We start from the raw sequence: 15,931 nt of genomic DNA, 5'->3' as shown, positions 1-15,931 counted from the left end.
CTCCCTCCAGTCCCTCGACTTCTTGGCACTGACGGAAACATGGATCACCACAGATAACACTGCTACTCCTACTGCTCTCTCTTCGTCCGCCCACGTGTTCTCGCACACCCCGAGAGCTTCTGGTCAGCGGGGTGGTGGCACCGGGATCCTCATCTCTCCCAAGTGGTCATTCTCTCTTTCTCCCCTTACCCATCTGTCTATCGCCTCCTTTGAATTCCATGCTGTCACAGTTACCAGCCCTTTCAAGCTTAACATCCTTATCATTTATCGCCCTCCAGGTTCCCTCGGAGAGTTCATCAATGAGCTTGATGCCTTGATAAGCTCCTTTCCTGAGGACGGCTCACCTCTCACAGTTCTGGGCGACTTTAACCTCCCCACGTCTACCTTTGACTCTTTCCTCTCTGCCTCCTTCTTTCCACTCCTCTCCTCTTTTGACCTCTACCTCTCACCTTCCCCCCCTACTCACAAGGCAGGCAATACGCTCGACCTCATCTTTACTAGATGCTGTTCTTCCACTAACCTCATTGCAACTCCCCTCCAAGTCTCCGACCACTACCTTGTATCCTTTTCCCTCTTGCTCTCATCCAACACTTCCCACACTGCCCCTACTCGGATGGTATCGCGCCGTCCCAACCTTCGCTCTCTCTCCCCCGCTACTCTCTCCTCTTCCATCCTATCATCTCTTCCCTCTGCTCAAACCTTCTCCAAACTATCTCCTGATTCTGCCTCCTCAACCCTCCTCTCCTCCCTTTCTGCATCCTTTGACTCTTTATGTCCCCTATCCTCCAGGCCGGCTCGGTCCTCCCCTCCCGCTCCGTGGCTCGACGACTCATTGCGAGCTCACAGAACAGGGCTCCGGGCAGCCGAGCGGAAATGGAGGAAAACTCGCCTCCCTGCGGACCTGGCATCCTTTCACTCCCTCCTCTCTACATTTTCCTCTTCTGTCGCTGCTGCTAAAGCCACTTTCTACCACTCTAAATTCCAAGCATCTGCCTCTAACCCTAGGAAGCTCTTTGCCACCTTATCCTCCCTCCTGAATCCCCCTCCCCCCCTCCTCCCTCTCTGCAGATGACTTCGTCAACCATTTTGAAAAGAAGGTCGACGACATCCGATCCTCGTTTGCTAAGTCAAACGACACCGCTGGTTCTGCTCACACTGCCCTACCCTGTGCTCTGACCTCTTTCTCCCCTCTCTCTCCAGATGAAATCTCGCGTCTTGTGACGGCCGGCCGCCCAACAACCTGCCCGCTTGACCCTATCCCCTCCTCTCTTCTCCAGACCATTTCCGGAGACCTTCTCCCTTACCTCACCTCGCTCATCAACTCATCCCTGACCGCTGGCTACGTCCCTTCCGTCTTCAAGAGAGCGAGAGTTGCACCCCTTCTGAAAAAACCTACACTCGATCCCTCCGATGTCAACAACTACAGACCAGTATCCCTTCTTTCTTTTCTCTCCAAAACCCTTGAACGTGCCGTCCTTGGCCAGCTCTCCCGCTATCTCTCCCAGAATGACCTTCTTGATCCAAATCAGTCAGGTTTCAAGACTAGTCATTCAACTGAGACTGCTCTTCTCTGTATCACGGAGGCGCTCCGCACTGCTAAAGCTAACTCTCTCTCCTCTGCTCTCATCCTTCTAGACCTATCGGCTGCCTTCGATACTGTGAACCATCAGATCCTCCTCTCCACCCTCTCCGAGTTGGGCATCTCCGGCGCGGCCCACGCTTGGATTGCATCCTACCTGACAGGTCGCTCCTACCAGGTGGCGTGGCGAGAATCCGTCTCCTCACCACGTGCTCTCACCACTGGTGTCCCCCAGGGCTCTGTTCTAGGCCCTCTCCTATTCTCGCTATACACCAAGTCACTTGGCTCTGTCATAACCTCACATGGTCTCTCCTATCATTGCTATGCAGACGACACACAATTCATCTTCTCCGTTCCCCCTTCTGATGACCAGGTGGCGAATCGCATCTCTGCATGTCTGGCAGACATATCAGTGTGGATGACGGATCACCACCTCAAGCTGAACCTCGGCAAGACGGAGCTGTTCTTCCTCCCGGGGAAGGACTGCCCGTTCCATGATCTCGCCATCACGGTTGACAACTCCACTGTGTCCTCCTCCCAGAGCGCTAAGAACCTTGGCGTGATCCTGGACAACACCCTGTCGTTCTCAACTAACATCAAGGCGGTGGCCCGTTCCTGTAGGTTCATGCTCTACAACATCCGCAGAGTACGACCCTGCCTCACACAGGAAGCGGCGCAGGTCCTAATCCAGGCACTTGTCATCTCCCGTCAGGATTACTGCAACTCGCTGTTGGCTGGGCTCCCTGCCTGTGCCATTAAACCCCTACAACTCATCCAGAACGCCGCAGCCCGTCTGGTGTTCAACCTTCCCAAGTTCTCTCACGTCACCCCGCTCTTCCGCTCTCTCCACTGCCTTCAGTTGAAGCTCGCATCCGCTACAAGACCATGGTGCTTGCCTACGGAGCTGTGAGGGGAACGGCACCTCAGTACCTCCAGGCTCTGATCAGGCCCTACACCCAAACAAGGGCACTGCGTTCATCCACCTCTGGCCTGCTCGCCTCCCTACCACTGAGGAAGTACAGTTCCCGCTCAGCCCAGTCAAAACTGTTCGCTGCTCTGGCCCCCCAATGGTGGAACAAACTCCCTCACGACGCCAGGACAGCGGAGTCAATCACCACCTTCCGGAGACACCTGAAACCCCACCTCTTTAAGGAATACCTAGGATAGGATAAAGTAATCCTTCTCACCTCCCCCCCTTAAAAGATTTAGATGCACTATTGTAAAGTGTCTGCTCCACTGGATGTCATAAGGTGAATGCACCAATTTGTAAGTCGCTCTGGATAAGAGCGTCTGCTAAATGACTTAAATGTAAATGTAAATAAAGACCATAAACGTGAACACTACATGATAACAAAACATCAAACGTGAAAAACCGAAACAGTCCTATCTGGTGCATAGACACAAAGACAGAAGACAACCACCCACAAAACCCAACACAAAACAGGCTACCTAAATATGGTTCCCAATCAGAGACAATGACTAACACCTGCCTCTGATTGAGAACCATATCAGGCCAAACCTAGAAATGGGAAAACTAGACACACAACATAGAATGCCCACTCAGCTCACGTCCCGACCAACACTAAAACAAAGAAAACACAAAAGAACTATGGTCAGAACGTGACAATAGCCCTATTTGGTAAAATACCAAGTCCATATTATGGCAAGAACAGCTCAAATAAGCAAAGTGAAATGACAGTCCATCATTACTTTAAGACATGAAGGTCAGTCAATGAGGAAAATGTCAAGTTTCTTCAAGTGCAGCCGCAAAAACCATCAGGGGCTATGATGACACTGGCTCTCATGAGGACTTCCACAGAAAAGAAAGACCCAGAGTTACCTCTGCTGCAGAGGATATACATTAGAGTTACCAGCCTCAGAAATTGCAGCCCAAATAAATCCTTCACATGAGTGACAGAGTGGCATCGGGCGTAAGTTGTTGTCTTCCATAGGAGGAGAGGGAAAGTGAACTCGCAGAAGATGTTGAAACCCTTCTAATGGTAAGACAACATGAAAAATATACTATGCCAATGATAATTATGCTTTTGACATCATACTTTATTGGTTTATTATGGAATTTGACATATTAATGCCCTGATCCAATATAATTTCCTGATCACATCATTAATTAGAATTTGTTTGAAGTGTTGTTTTCCCCAATAGACCCATTTGGCGATGTGGCCAGGAAGGAGGTTCCTCCCATCCTGCCTACATCATCATACAGAATGAATGGGGAAATGATTCACCCCTAATATAAAACCTGTAAGTATAGAGGCTAAATAATAACACATAGTAGGACCATTTCTACAATGCAGTTCATCTGTCCTCTCAGTGCAGCACAGACATGCCCTTATCCAGATGTTGTGACAAAGGCATATCTAACAGAACAGCTAAACTTTCTTTGTTGTTACTTTCAAGGTTGGATCCAACATGCAGTACCTCCAGCATGCAGAGGCAGGAACAATTCATCCGCCAGCTCGGGGACAAGTGTATTTGTGTATTTGTATTGTTTTCACTTTTATTTTACCTCTCTTGTGTTAGCAATAGCGAGGGTACAGGGTCAAGTAATATAGAGTCTCTATGGATGTGTTATGAATAACCAAAGGTGTCTCACTTCAAATGAAGTATTACAGGACACTACATGAAGTCGCACTGCCGATTTATGAAAGTTATCTCATGATCCACAGGTTACTGTACGGTGTTAGGGGAATTTAGATGAGTCAATGGACCAGCAATGCTTGTGTTTGTGTGTCAGAGCCAATATGATTTGGAGTAGTCGAACCGGAGACTACCTAGCCACCAGGTATTCTGTTACCGTGCTGGAGACCAGGGCTCGATTACAACCTGTTACAATCTTTCAGCAGGGTGTATGACAAGGTTATAGACGTTTTGTGATGGCTCAATTTAATAGGATTTATAAAGCCTTAGTAAGCCATGCTTTTGTCACCCTTTAAGAAGCACAGTATTATGTCATATACAACATAGGGGTATGTCACATTTGACATTGGTAATGATGCCACACAGTTATGCCACATTTATGAACAGTGGTGTAAAGTACCTCAGTAAAAATACTAGTATTACTTAAGTAGTTTTTTGGGGTATCTATACTTTATTATTTATATTTTTTTACCACTTTTACTTCACTACATTCCTAAAGAAAAGAATGTACTTTTTACTCCATACATTTTCCATGACACCCAAAAGTACGCACAATTGGCCCATTGTAGCTCGGGTTAGGGGAGGGTTTGCCCGGAGGAGCTTTACTTGGCTCATCGCGCTCTAGCGACTCCTTGTGATGGGCTGGGTGCCTGCAGGCTGACCTTGGTCGTCAGGTGAAAGTGTTTCCTCTGACACATTGGTGTGGCTGCCTTCCGGGTTAACTTCTTCGATATAGGGGGCGCTCTTTTAATTTTGGGATAAAAAAACGTTCCCGTTTTAAACAAGATATTTTGTCACGAAAAGATGCTCGACTATGCATATAATTGACAGCTTTGGAAAGAAAACACTCGTTGACGTTTCCGAATCTGCAAAGATATTATCTGTGAGTGCCACAGAACTGATGCTACAGGCGAAACCAAGATGAAATTTCAAACAGGAAATGCCCCAGATTTTGAATGCGCTTTGTTCCAATGTCTCCTTATATGGCTGTGAATGCTCAAGGAATGCGCATACACTTTCTGTCGTTTCCCCAAGGTGTCTGCAGCATTGTGACGTATTTGCAGGCATATCATTGGAAGATTGACCATAAGAGACTACATTTATCAGGTGCCCCGCTTGGTGTCCCCCGTTGCAATTCTTGCGCAATCTCCAGCTGCGTGCATTTTACCATTTGCTTCAGAGGAGAAACCAAACTCCAAAGACTTATCATCGAATAGATATGTGAAAAACACCTTGAGGATTGATTCTAAACAACGTTTGCCATGTTTCTGTCGATATTATGGAGTTAATTTGGAAAAAAGTTCGGCGTTGAAATGACTGAATTTTCATTTTTTTTTCTTAGCCAAACGTGATGAACAAAACGGAGCGATTTCTCCTACACAAATAATCTTTTTGGAAAAACTGAACATTTGCTATCTAACTGAGAGTCTCCTCATTGAAAACATCCGAAGTTCTTCAAAGGTAAATTATTTTATTTGAATGCTTTTCTTGTTTTTGTGAAAATGTTGCCTGCTGAATGCTAGGCTTAATGCTATGCTAGCTATCAATACTCTTACACAAATGCTTGTGTAGCTATGGTTGAAAAGCATATTTTGAAAATCTGAGATGACAGTGTTGTTAACAAAAGGCTAAGCTTGTGAGCCAATATATTTATTTCATTTCATTTGCGATTTTCATGAATAGTTAACGTTGCGTTATGGTAATGAGCTTGAGGCTATAATTACGCTCCCGGATACGGGATTGCTCGACGCAACAGGTTAAGTATCCGGTGTTAAGAAACGCGGTTTGGTGGGTCATGTTTCGGAGGATGCATGACTCGACCTTCGCCTCCCAAGAATGGTGCCATCTGGTTTGCTTAATATACGGAATTTTAAATGATTTATACTTTTACTTTTAATACTTAAGTATATTTAAAACCAAATACTTTTCCTCAAGTACTATTTTACTGGATGACTTTCACTTTTACTTTTATATTAAGGTATCTTTACTTTTACTCAAGTTCGGCAATTGGGTACTTTTTACACCACTGTTTATGAACTCTTTATTTGGCATGACATAGAGTAATAGATTATTTGTGACACATCTGTGTAGTGTTTATGAACACGTTATGAAAGCTTTATGAAGTCTTTATAAACTAATTTGAAACATAATTTGGAGTATCCTGTCACTACAAGTCATTGTTTATGTACCTTCTCAGCAGTTACCAGCTGGGTACCTAGATTCTGGTTATCAAACTAGTTATCTATAGAGTATATATATGGCATGAGTGTGCAATTTCGTAAAGGGTTACAATGATATACACCTTAAACCAAAGGATGTCGGGAATGGGCTTGCCCTCCACAACCACAGCCAAGCAAGGTGTCTCCCCCATGTGCACATCCACATCCTCCATGATGGACTCAAAGGTTGGTGGTGCTACAGAGAGAACATGAACATGTGTTAGATACTGTTGTCACATTATTCAGTATGCCGATACTCAAAGTATCATCGCAAGGAAACAAAACATGAAGCAGACAACATTTCCTGACGATGTACCTTGCTGCATGCAGCAAGGCATTTTGAAAAAGTAGCTAACTTCTTATTAGCCATTACTATAGTGGATGAGAAGAGTTTCCACTCCCAAACAATGTAAAGCGCTTTGAGCAGCTGCAAAGAGAGATACATACTGTAAATTCAATCCATTATCATAATCTGTCATTATTGCACTCACCTGCCATTTCCACACTAAAGATGCAGGAGTCGACGCCAAACTTGTTGGAGGCAACACACATCAGTTGACCCACATCGCCACTCTTCATCCTCATGATCTTTAGAGAGTGCTGGTCATCATCAGGCATACTCATCTCATACAGCCCAGGTTTGATTGCAAGGACCACTCCACTCCTAATCGCAGAGAACAATAAGGCAGCTTAGATATCCTATTGTCGTGGTGATGTTACATTTTAGGGGTAAGAACTTTTGTTGTGTGTCTGTTTCACACATCTTATATTTTTTTCCTACAGTACTTGGTATTAAAATGGCATTCTTGCAAACTGGCATATTTGTGAACTCAATTGTTGTGAAGCAAAAGAGAAGGCCAGAGAACGGGCATGGTGCTTTTCAAATACAGTTAAGAACAATATGGCCAATTGATTGAGGGCACAGTGGGTTGGAGTATGGTGCTGGTTGCTGGCAATATGAAGGTTGTGAGTTTGATTCCCACATGGGCCACATACACTGAGTGTACAAAACAAGGACATGTGATGGAAAATGTTATGTTTCTGCTTTTCTAATAATCCATTTCTTTGTTCATGCAAGTGACTGACTGAATCCTCACTATCAGTATCTGCAATTTGGCAGTATGCCCATAACCTTGTTTTGAGAACGAAAGGATATTTAAAAATGAAGCTCCCACCAAAGTGTATCTCTTCCCTTGTGAATTGGCTGATGTATTTTATAAATTCAGCACATTACATATTCATCTTAAAATAATAGACAGTGTGAAGTAGAAACTGAATATCCAACAGAAATTAGTAACATTGTCAGGGTAGACTAAATTAAGGGATCTCCCAAATTAAGGATTGCCTGACCATTTTGTTTGTTTTTACCAAATTAATATTTGTTAGTGGTGTTAATACTGATTTATTGTGTGGGGTCTTTTTATTTTGGTTTAGTTGGTTTTTCATTGGTTAGAAAGGATGCACCTTAACCTCTTGACGCTAGGGGGCACTATTTTTATGTTTGGAAAAATAACGTTCCCAATGTAAACTGCCTATTTCTCAGGCCCATATGCTAGAATATGCATATAATTGACAGATTATGATAGAAAACACTCTAAAGTTTCCAAAACTGTCAAAATATTGTCTGTGAGGATAACAGAACTGATATTGCAGGCGAAACCTGAGGAAAATCAAACCAGAAAGTGGCTTCTATTTTGGCTCCATGTTCCATAGCCTGCCTTCGCTCCATTTAAAGAGATATCAACCAGATTCATTTTCCTATTGCTTCCTCAAGGTGTCAACAGTCTTTAGACATAGTTTCAGGCTTTTATTTTGAAAAATGAGCGAGAAAGATAACATCGCGTCAGGTGTTCGCATGAGTTTTGCTCACGCAACAGAGTTTGGGCAGCCATTGCCTCTCCCTCTCCTACTGACAAAGACAGTTGCGGTTGATATATTATCGATTATATATTTAAAAAAACGTTTGACATGTTTCTGTGGACATTACGGATATTATTTGGAATTTTCTTCTGCGTTGTCATGACCTCTCTTTCCTGTGGATTTCTGAACATAACGCGTCAAACAAACTGAGGTTTTTTGGATATAAAAATAATCTTTATGGAACAAATGGAACATTTATTGTGTAAATGGGAGTCTCGTGAGTGAAAACATCCCAAGATCATCAAAGGTAAACGATTAATTTGATTGCTTTTCTGATTTCGTGACCAAGCTACTTGATGCTAAGTGTACATAATGTTTTGTCGAGCGATCGATAAACTTACACAAACGCTTGGATTGCTTTCGCTGTAAAGCATATTTTCAAAATCTGACACGACAGGTGGATTAACAAAAGGCTAAGCTGTGTTTTGCAGTATTGCACTTATAATTTGATGAAAATAAATATTTTTACTAATATTATTTGAATGTGGCGCTATGATATTCAGCGGTTGTTGATGACAATTATCCCGCTACAGGGATGGATAGCGTCAAGAAGTTAAAGGGCACACAAATTGTGAAGTGTCTGTTGTCAGGGTTTTGGTTGCACACATGTAAATTATATTGACAAGAAATGTATTGAAACCCCCAATGTAAACCTGACGCACAAAATGTTTGACATTTTTGAAATATCTTTAAATAATGTCTGAGGTACAGGGAAAGAAACACTCACTCAACCTCTCTGCGCACGGAACCAGGTAGCGGGATGAAATTCGACAACATACGGTGATTGCTACATAATTATTAAACATTCATGAAAATACAAGTGTCTCACATGTTTCGAAAGCCTAGAATCTTGCTAATCCAACTGCGTTGTCAGATTTAAAAAAGGATTTCTGCGAAAGAATACGATGCGATTATCTGAGGATAGAGCCCCATTAAAAACAACTATTTCAACCAGCACAGACGTAATAAAATCACAAACTGCAATAAAATAAATAGTTTACCTTTGACAATCTTCCTCTGTTTGCAATCCTAATGCTCATTGTTACACAATGAATGGTCTTTTGTTTGATAAAATCCATTTTTATAGCCTAACACGAAACATTTTGTGAACCTCTTGTGTCGTGAATTCCGTCTCATTCCATTTTCGACGACACACTAGAGGTAAATACACACACAAAACGTGACTTTTACAGTCATGTTTGGTTTCATTGCAACTGGTTTGTTTGTAACACAACCAAATCTGATGGGTCATTTCGCGGGACATATTAACTGAAAGAAACCGATTTGAAGACAACAAGTAATGACATCATTGTGCACCAATGATTTGCCCTCTGTTTCTTTGATTGACTGTATTTTAACCCAATGACCACTGATCGTCTTGAAATCTAGCTGGGTAGATAGCCAATGAGCAGAGGTAAACGGCAATATGTAATGTTTATGTGTTGGAAGACCAACCCATGTAGTAAACTCCGGCGTAAAGAGGGTCATTCGCCATTGAAGTTTCATACCAGAAGGAGCAATGCATGTTGCGCACAGCATTGTTTTGGTAAAGCGCATATTCAGCTGTTTATACACTGCTCAAAAAAATAAAGGGAACACTTAAACAACACAATGTAACTCCAAGTCAATCACACTTCTGTGAAATCAAACTGTCCACTTAGGAAGCAACACTGATTGACAATACATTTCACATGCTGTTGTGCAAATGGAATAGACAACAGGTGGAAATTATAGGCAATTAGCAAGACACCCCCAATAAAGGAGTGGTTCTGCAGGTGGTGACCACAGACCACTTCTCAGTTCCTATGCTACCTGGCTGATGTTTTGGTCACTTTTGAATGCTGGCGGTGCTTTCACTCTAGTGGTAGCATGAGACAGAGTCTACAACCCACACAAGTGGCTCAGGTAGTGCAGCTCATCCAGGATGGACCATTAATGCAAGCTGTGGCAAGAAGGTTTGCTGTGTCTGTCAGCATAGTGTCCAGAGCATGGAGGCGCTACCAGGAGACAGGCCAGTACATCAGGAGACGTGGAGGAGGCCGTAGGAGGGCAACAACCCAGCAGCAGGACCCCAGACCTGAATCCAATTGAGCACATCTGGGACATCATGTCTCGCTCCATCCACCAACGCCACGTTGCACCACAGACTGTCCAGGAGTTGGCGGATGCTTTAGTCCAGGTCTGGGAGGAGATCCCAGGGAAATTATAATGAGTAAATAGGACACGCCTAAGTGTCGTTAATGTCTCTTGGACGGTCTTTGCCGCCCTCTGGTGACAAGTGGAACCAACACAACCAGTGTTGTTTTTTGGGGGGGGATGCATGAATCACAATGTGAGTCATATGTCCAAAGGGGGAAATACCAGTCCCCTGGGGCCCTTTGGTAAATATGCAAATAGATTTTCTTAAAACCTCTTGTAACTACCCATCCCGGATCCGGGAGAATTGTCATACTAGAAAATATTCATATTCATGAAGTGAAATATATTCAAACACAGCTTAGCCTTTTGTTAATCACCCTGTCATCTCAGATTTTGAAAATATGCTTTACAGCCAAAGCAAGACACGCATTTGTGTAAGTTTATCGATAGCCTAGCATAGCATTATGCCTAGCTAGCAATGAGAACTCACTGAACAGACAGAGACCTCAAAAAACTAAATTCTGAACGGTTAGTCCTCTGGGTTTTACCTGCTACATAAGTTCTGTTATACTCACAGACATGATTCAAACAGTTTTATAAACTTCAGAGTGTTTTCTATCCAAATCCACTAATAATATGCATATCTTATATTCTTGGCATGAGTAGCAGGAAGTTGAAATTGGGCATGATATTTATCCAAAAGTGAAAATGCTGCCCCCTATACTTTGAGAAGTTAACCTGTCTCCTTACCTTCATCTACACTGATTGAAGTGGCTTTGACAAGTGACATCAATAAGAGATCATAGCTTTCACCTGGATTCATCTGGTCAGTCTATGTCATGGAAAGAGCAGGTGTCCTTAATTGTTGTACCCTCAGTGTATACTAAATATGCGTTAAATTGTACCTTCAAATTTAAAGCATCTGCTTAAAATAACCATGTTAATACATTATTGTTAGTGTTTCAGCTGTAGTGATACAGTGTGTGACTTGCCTCTTCCAGATAACTGAAGCGTTGACGTGGTTCAGAGTGATGGTGATGCTGAATGACAGGTTCTCCTGGACATAGACTATGTCTGGCTTATCAATGATCACCGGACCCTCCTGAAGATATGGACCTTGGAAGAAATTATAAATTAAAATCTCTTTAAAGGGATAGTTCATCACATTTTCAAAACTACATATTTGTTATAAGCCTTGTCAGCAGTCTTTTGGACAAGGAGAGAGTGCAAGCCATGCTTACATGTTGTTATTAAACCAGCCCTTGCCACGAACCACTAATATAGGCATCATGTCATCAATTCATGTTGCCCTCATTTGATGGCTCATACCTCTGTTGACAAGTTGCACTGGGTCTGTGGACGGAGAGGGTTTGCTAAAGGCCTTGGTGGTGATTGACAGGACCCTGAAGGCATAGCAGACTCCTTTGGAGCAGCTGGTCACTGTATAGCAAGGGTCTTTCAGACTGGACACTATGATGGTCCACTGGATCGAGCCCAGTGCTTGTTGTTGGATGGCATACATCAACGTGTTGGGATCTGCAATGGCAAAAATAAATTTTGGATACGTGTGAATACATGTAGACAGATGATAACCTTGACCTGTTGGAATGGCATTCAAACAGAATGAACTTGAACATATACTACACTGAAGAAAAATATAAATGCAACATGCAACAATTTCAAAGATTTTACAGAATAACAGTTCATATAAGGAAATCAGTCAATTTAAATTCATTCAGTAGGGCCTAATCTAAAGATTTCACATTACTGGAAATATAGATAAGTATCTGTTGGTCACAGATACATTAAAAAAAGAAAGAGGTGTGGATCAGAAAACCAGTCAGTATCTGGTGTTACCACAATTTTCCCCATGCAGAGCCACACATCTCCGCATAGAGTTGATCAGGCTGTTGATTGTGGCCTGTGGCCGGTGGAATGTTGTCTCACTCCTCTTCAATGGCTGTGTGAAGTTGCTGGATATTGTCAGGAACTGGAACACGCTGTCGTACATGTCGATCTAGAGCATCCCAAACATGCTCAGTGGGTGACATGTCTGGTGAGTATGCAGGCCATGGAAGAACTGGGACATTTTCAGCTTCCAGGAATTATGTACAGATCCTTGCGACGTGCCCGTGCATTATCATGCTGGAACATGAAGTGATGGTGGCAGATGAATGGCACAACAATGGGCGTCAGGATCTCATCATGTGCATTCTCTGCATTCTAATTGCCATCGATAAAGTGCATTTGTGTTGCCATCGATAAAGTGCATTTGTGTTCATTGCCTGCCCATACCATAACCCCAACTCCACCATTGGGCACATCAGCATCCTGCTCGCCCACACGTCTGCCCGGTACAGTTGAAACCGGGATTCATCCTTGCAGAGCACACTTCTCCAGTGTGTCAGTGGGCATCGAAGATGAGTCTTTGCCCACTGAAGCCGGTTACGACGCCGAACTGCAGTTAGGTCAAGACCCTGGTCAGGATGAACAAGAAGATGAACTTCCCTGAGATGGTTTCTGAAAGTTTGTGCAGAAATTCTTTGTTTGTGTGTATGGAACATTTCTGGGATCTTTTATTTCAGCTCATGAAACATGGGACCAAACACTAAATGTTGTGTTTATATTTTAGTTCAGTATAGAGATTATCCTGTACTATGAAAATGGATATGATACCTCCAGCCTCATCTTACTCAATATTCTTAATCAATAAATGATTCACCCTGGTGCCGTATCCTTTGATTATAAACTTGGTAATACCAAATACAGTAAAGATATACAGTGGGGCAAAAAAGTATTTAGTCAGCCACCAATTGTGCAAGTTCTCCCACTTAAAAATATAATAGAGGCCTGTGAAGACTTACAGAAAACGTTTGACCTCTGTCATTGCCAACAAAGGGTATATAACAAAGTATTGAGATAAACCTTTGTTATTGACCAAATACTTAATTTTCCACCATAATTTGCAAATTAATTAATTAAAAATTCGAAAATGTGATTTTCTGGATTTTTTTTCTCATTTTGTCTGTCATAGTTGAAGTGTACCTATGATGAAAATTACAGGCCTCTCTCATCTTTTTAAGTGGGAGAACTTGCACAATTGGTGGCTGACTAAATACTTTTTTGCCCCACTGTACATCATTCTTCACTTCATTTTTATTTTTCATCGGGTGATGTTACAACTGTCTAGCAGCTAGCTTTTGAAATACAGGGAACCATGGTTCCACAATCCACATAATAATGAATGATAAAATGCTAATGAAATGAAAATTACCAATAGAGGGATCCAGCCTCCGGGGTTTCTTCCAGCTCAGGGTGATAGTCTTGCCAGTAACCGCCTCTATTACTGGGGGCCCATCTGGAGGGTCTGGAAGAACATCTGAAAAGAACCAAACAGTAAGTGTTTAACTTCTTCGATATAGGGGGCGCTCTTTTAATTTATGGATAAAAAAACGTTCCCGTTTTAAACAAGATATTTTGTCACGAAAAGATCCTCGACTATGCATATAATTGACAGCTTTGGAAAGAAAACATTCTGACATTTCCAAATCTGCAAAGATAATATCTGTGAGTGCCACATAACTGATGATACAGGCGAAACCAAGATGAAATTTCAAACAGGAAATGCCCCAGATTTTGAATGCGCTTTGTTCCAATGTCTCCTTATATGGCTGTGAATGCGCAAGGAATGAGTCTACACTTTCTGTCGTTTCCCCATGGTATCTGCAGCATTGTGACGTATTTGTAGGCATATCATTGGAAGATTGACCATAAGAGACTACATTTACCAGGTGCCCCGCTTGGTGTCCTCCGTTGCAATTATTGCGCAATCTCCAGCTGCGTGTACTTTACCATTTGCTTCAGAGGAGAAACCAAACTGCCACGAATGACTTATCATCGAATAGATATGTGAAAAACACCTTGAGGATTGATTCTAAACAACGTTTGCCATGTTTCTGTCGATATTATGGAGTTAATTTGGAAAAAAGTTTGGCGTTCTAATAACTGAATTTTCGTTTTTTTTCTTAGCCAAACGTGATGAACAAAACGGAGCGATTTCTCCTATACAAATAATATTTTTGGAAAAACTGAACATTTGCTATCTAACTGAGAGTCTCCTCATTGAAAACATCCGAAGTTCTTCAAAGGTAAATTATTTTATTTGAATTCTTTTCTTGTTTTTGTGAAAATGTTGCCTGCTGAATGCTAGCTATCAATACTCTTAGACAAATACTTGTGTAGCTATGGTTGGAAAGCATATTTTGAAAATCTGAGATGACAGTGTTGTTAACAAAAGGCTAAGCTTGTGAGCCAATATATTTATTTCATTTCATTTGCGATTTTCATGAATAGTTAACGTTGCGTTATGGTAATGAGCTTGAGGCTATAATTACGCTCCCGGATACGGGATTGCTCGACGCAACAGGTTAACACCATAAGTGTTTTTTTTTTTATCTTCGATAAAAATGTATATCCCCCTATTCATATAAACAGTATCCCTTTACCACCTACCCTACAGTAAAGGACTAACTTCTTGAATAGGAGGATATACATTTTATAATAGATTTGAACCATTTTTAGAAACGTTTCTTAGGGCTGCAGTCCAAACACATTTTTACCCTCTAAGCCCTCGCGCTAGCAACTTTCCCTCGGGGGAATCCCCATCGAAAATGGATACAGTTCGATTGCAATTGTACGTGGAGGTTTAATTCACTAAACTTGACCCCTCTACCCTCGATTTTGCTAGAGGGAGGGAGTGAACAACAAATCAATGCAAACTGTAGTCATGTGTCATACTCCAGCTGCCGCAAACTGTCAAATTTAATCAACAGGGCTTTATTTTCGGTATGTCAGATAAATTTATTAAGCTAGCTTGCAAAAACAAAATATACACTAATGTTCCAAATTTTGGGGTCACTTAGAAATGTCCTTGTTTTGACAGAAAAACACATGTTTTGTCTATTAAAATAACATCAAATTGATCAGAAATACAGTGTAGACATTGTTAATGTTGTAAATCCACATAGGAGTACAGAGGCCCATTATCAGCAACCATCACTCCTGTGTTCCAATGGCACGTTGTGTTAGATAATCCATGTTTATCATTTTAAAAGGCAAATTGATCATTTGAAAACCCTTTTGCAATTATGTAAGCACAGCTGAAACTGTTGTCCTGATTAAAGAAGTGATAAAACTGTCCTTCTTTAGAAAGGCCAGTTGAGTATCTGGAGCATCAGTATTTGTGAGTTTGATTACAGGCTCAAAATGGACCAGAAACAAAGACCTTTCTTCTGAAACTCGTCAGTCTATTCTTGTTCTAAGAAATGAAGGCTATTCCATGTGAAAAATCGCCAAAAATAAGATCTCGTACAGCGCTGTGTACTACTCCCTTCACAGAACAGCACAAACTGGCCCT

The 15,931-nt window shown here is 42.1% G+C and overlaps 1 protein-coding gene across 1 annotated transcript in view; it reads right to left on the bottom strand.

Moving 5' to 3' along the window:
- LOC115101006 (striated muscle preferentially expressed protein kinase-like) overlaps positions 1–15,931 on the bottom strand; it is a 180,625-nt gene that overhangs the window by 56,606 nt on the left and 108,088 nt on the right. Inside the window, 5 exon segments of the mRNA XM_065023552.1 lie at positions 6,540–6,652; positions 6,948–7,120; positions 11,508–11,631; positions 11,845–12,051; positions 13,790–13,894. Coding sequence (XP_064879624.1) covers positions 6,540–6,652; positions 6,948–7,120; positions 11,508–11,631; positions 11,845–12,051; positions 13,790–13,894 — 722 coding nt within the window.

This window comes from Oncorhynchus nerka, linkage group LG1, assembly GCF_034236695.1.
Source record: "Oncorhynchus nerka isolate Pitt River linkage group LG1, Oner_Uvic_2.0, whole genome shotgun sequence".
Lineage (NCBI taxonomy): Eukaryota > Metazoa > Chordata > Actinopteri > Salmoniformes > Salmonidae > Oncorhynchus > Oncorhynchus nerka.
Note: the sequence above shows the minus strand (reverse complement) of the source record. Positions and strands in the feature narration are given on the sequence as shown.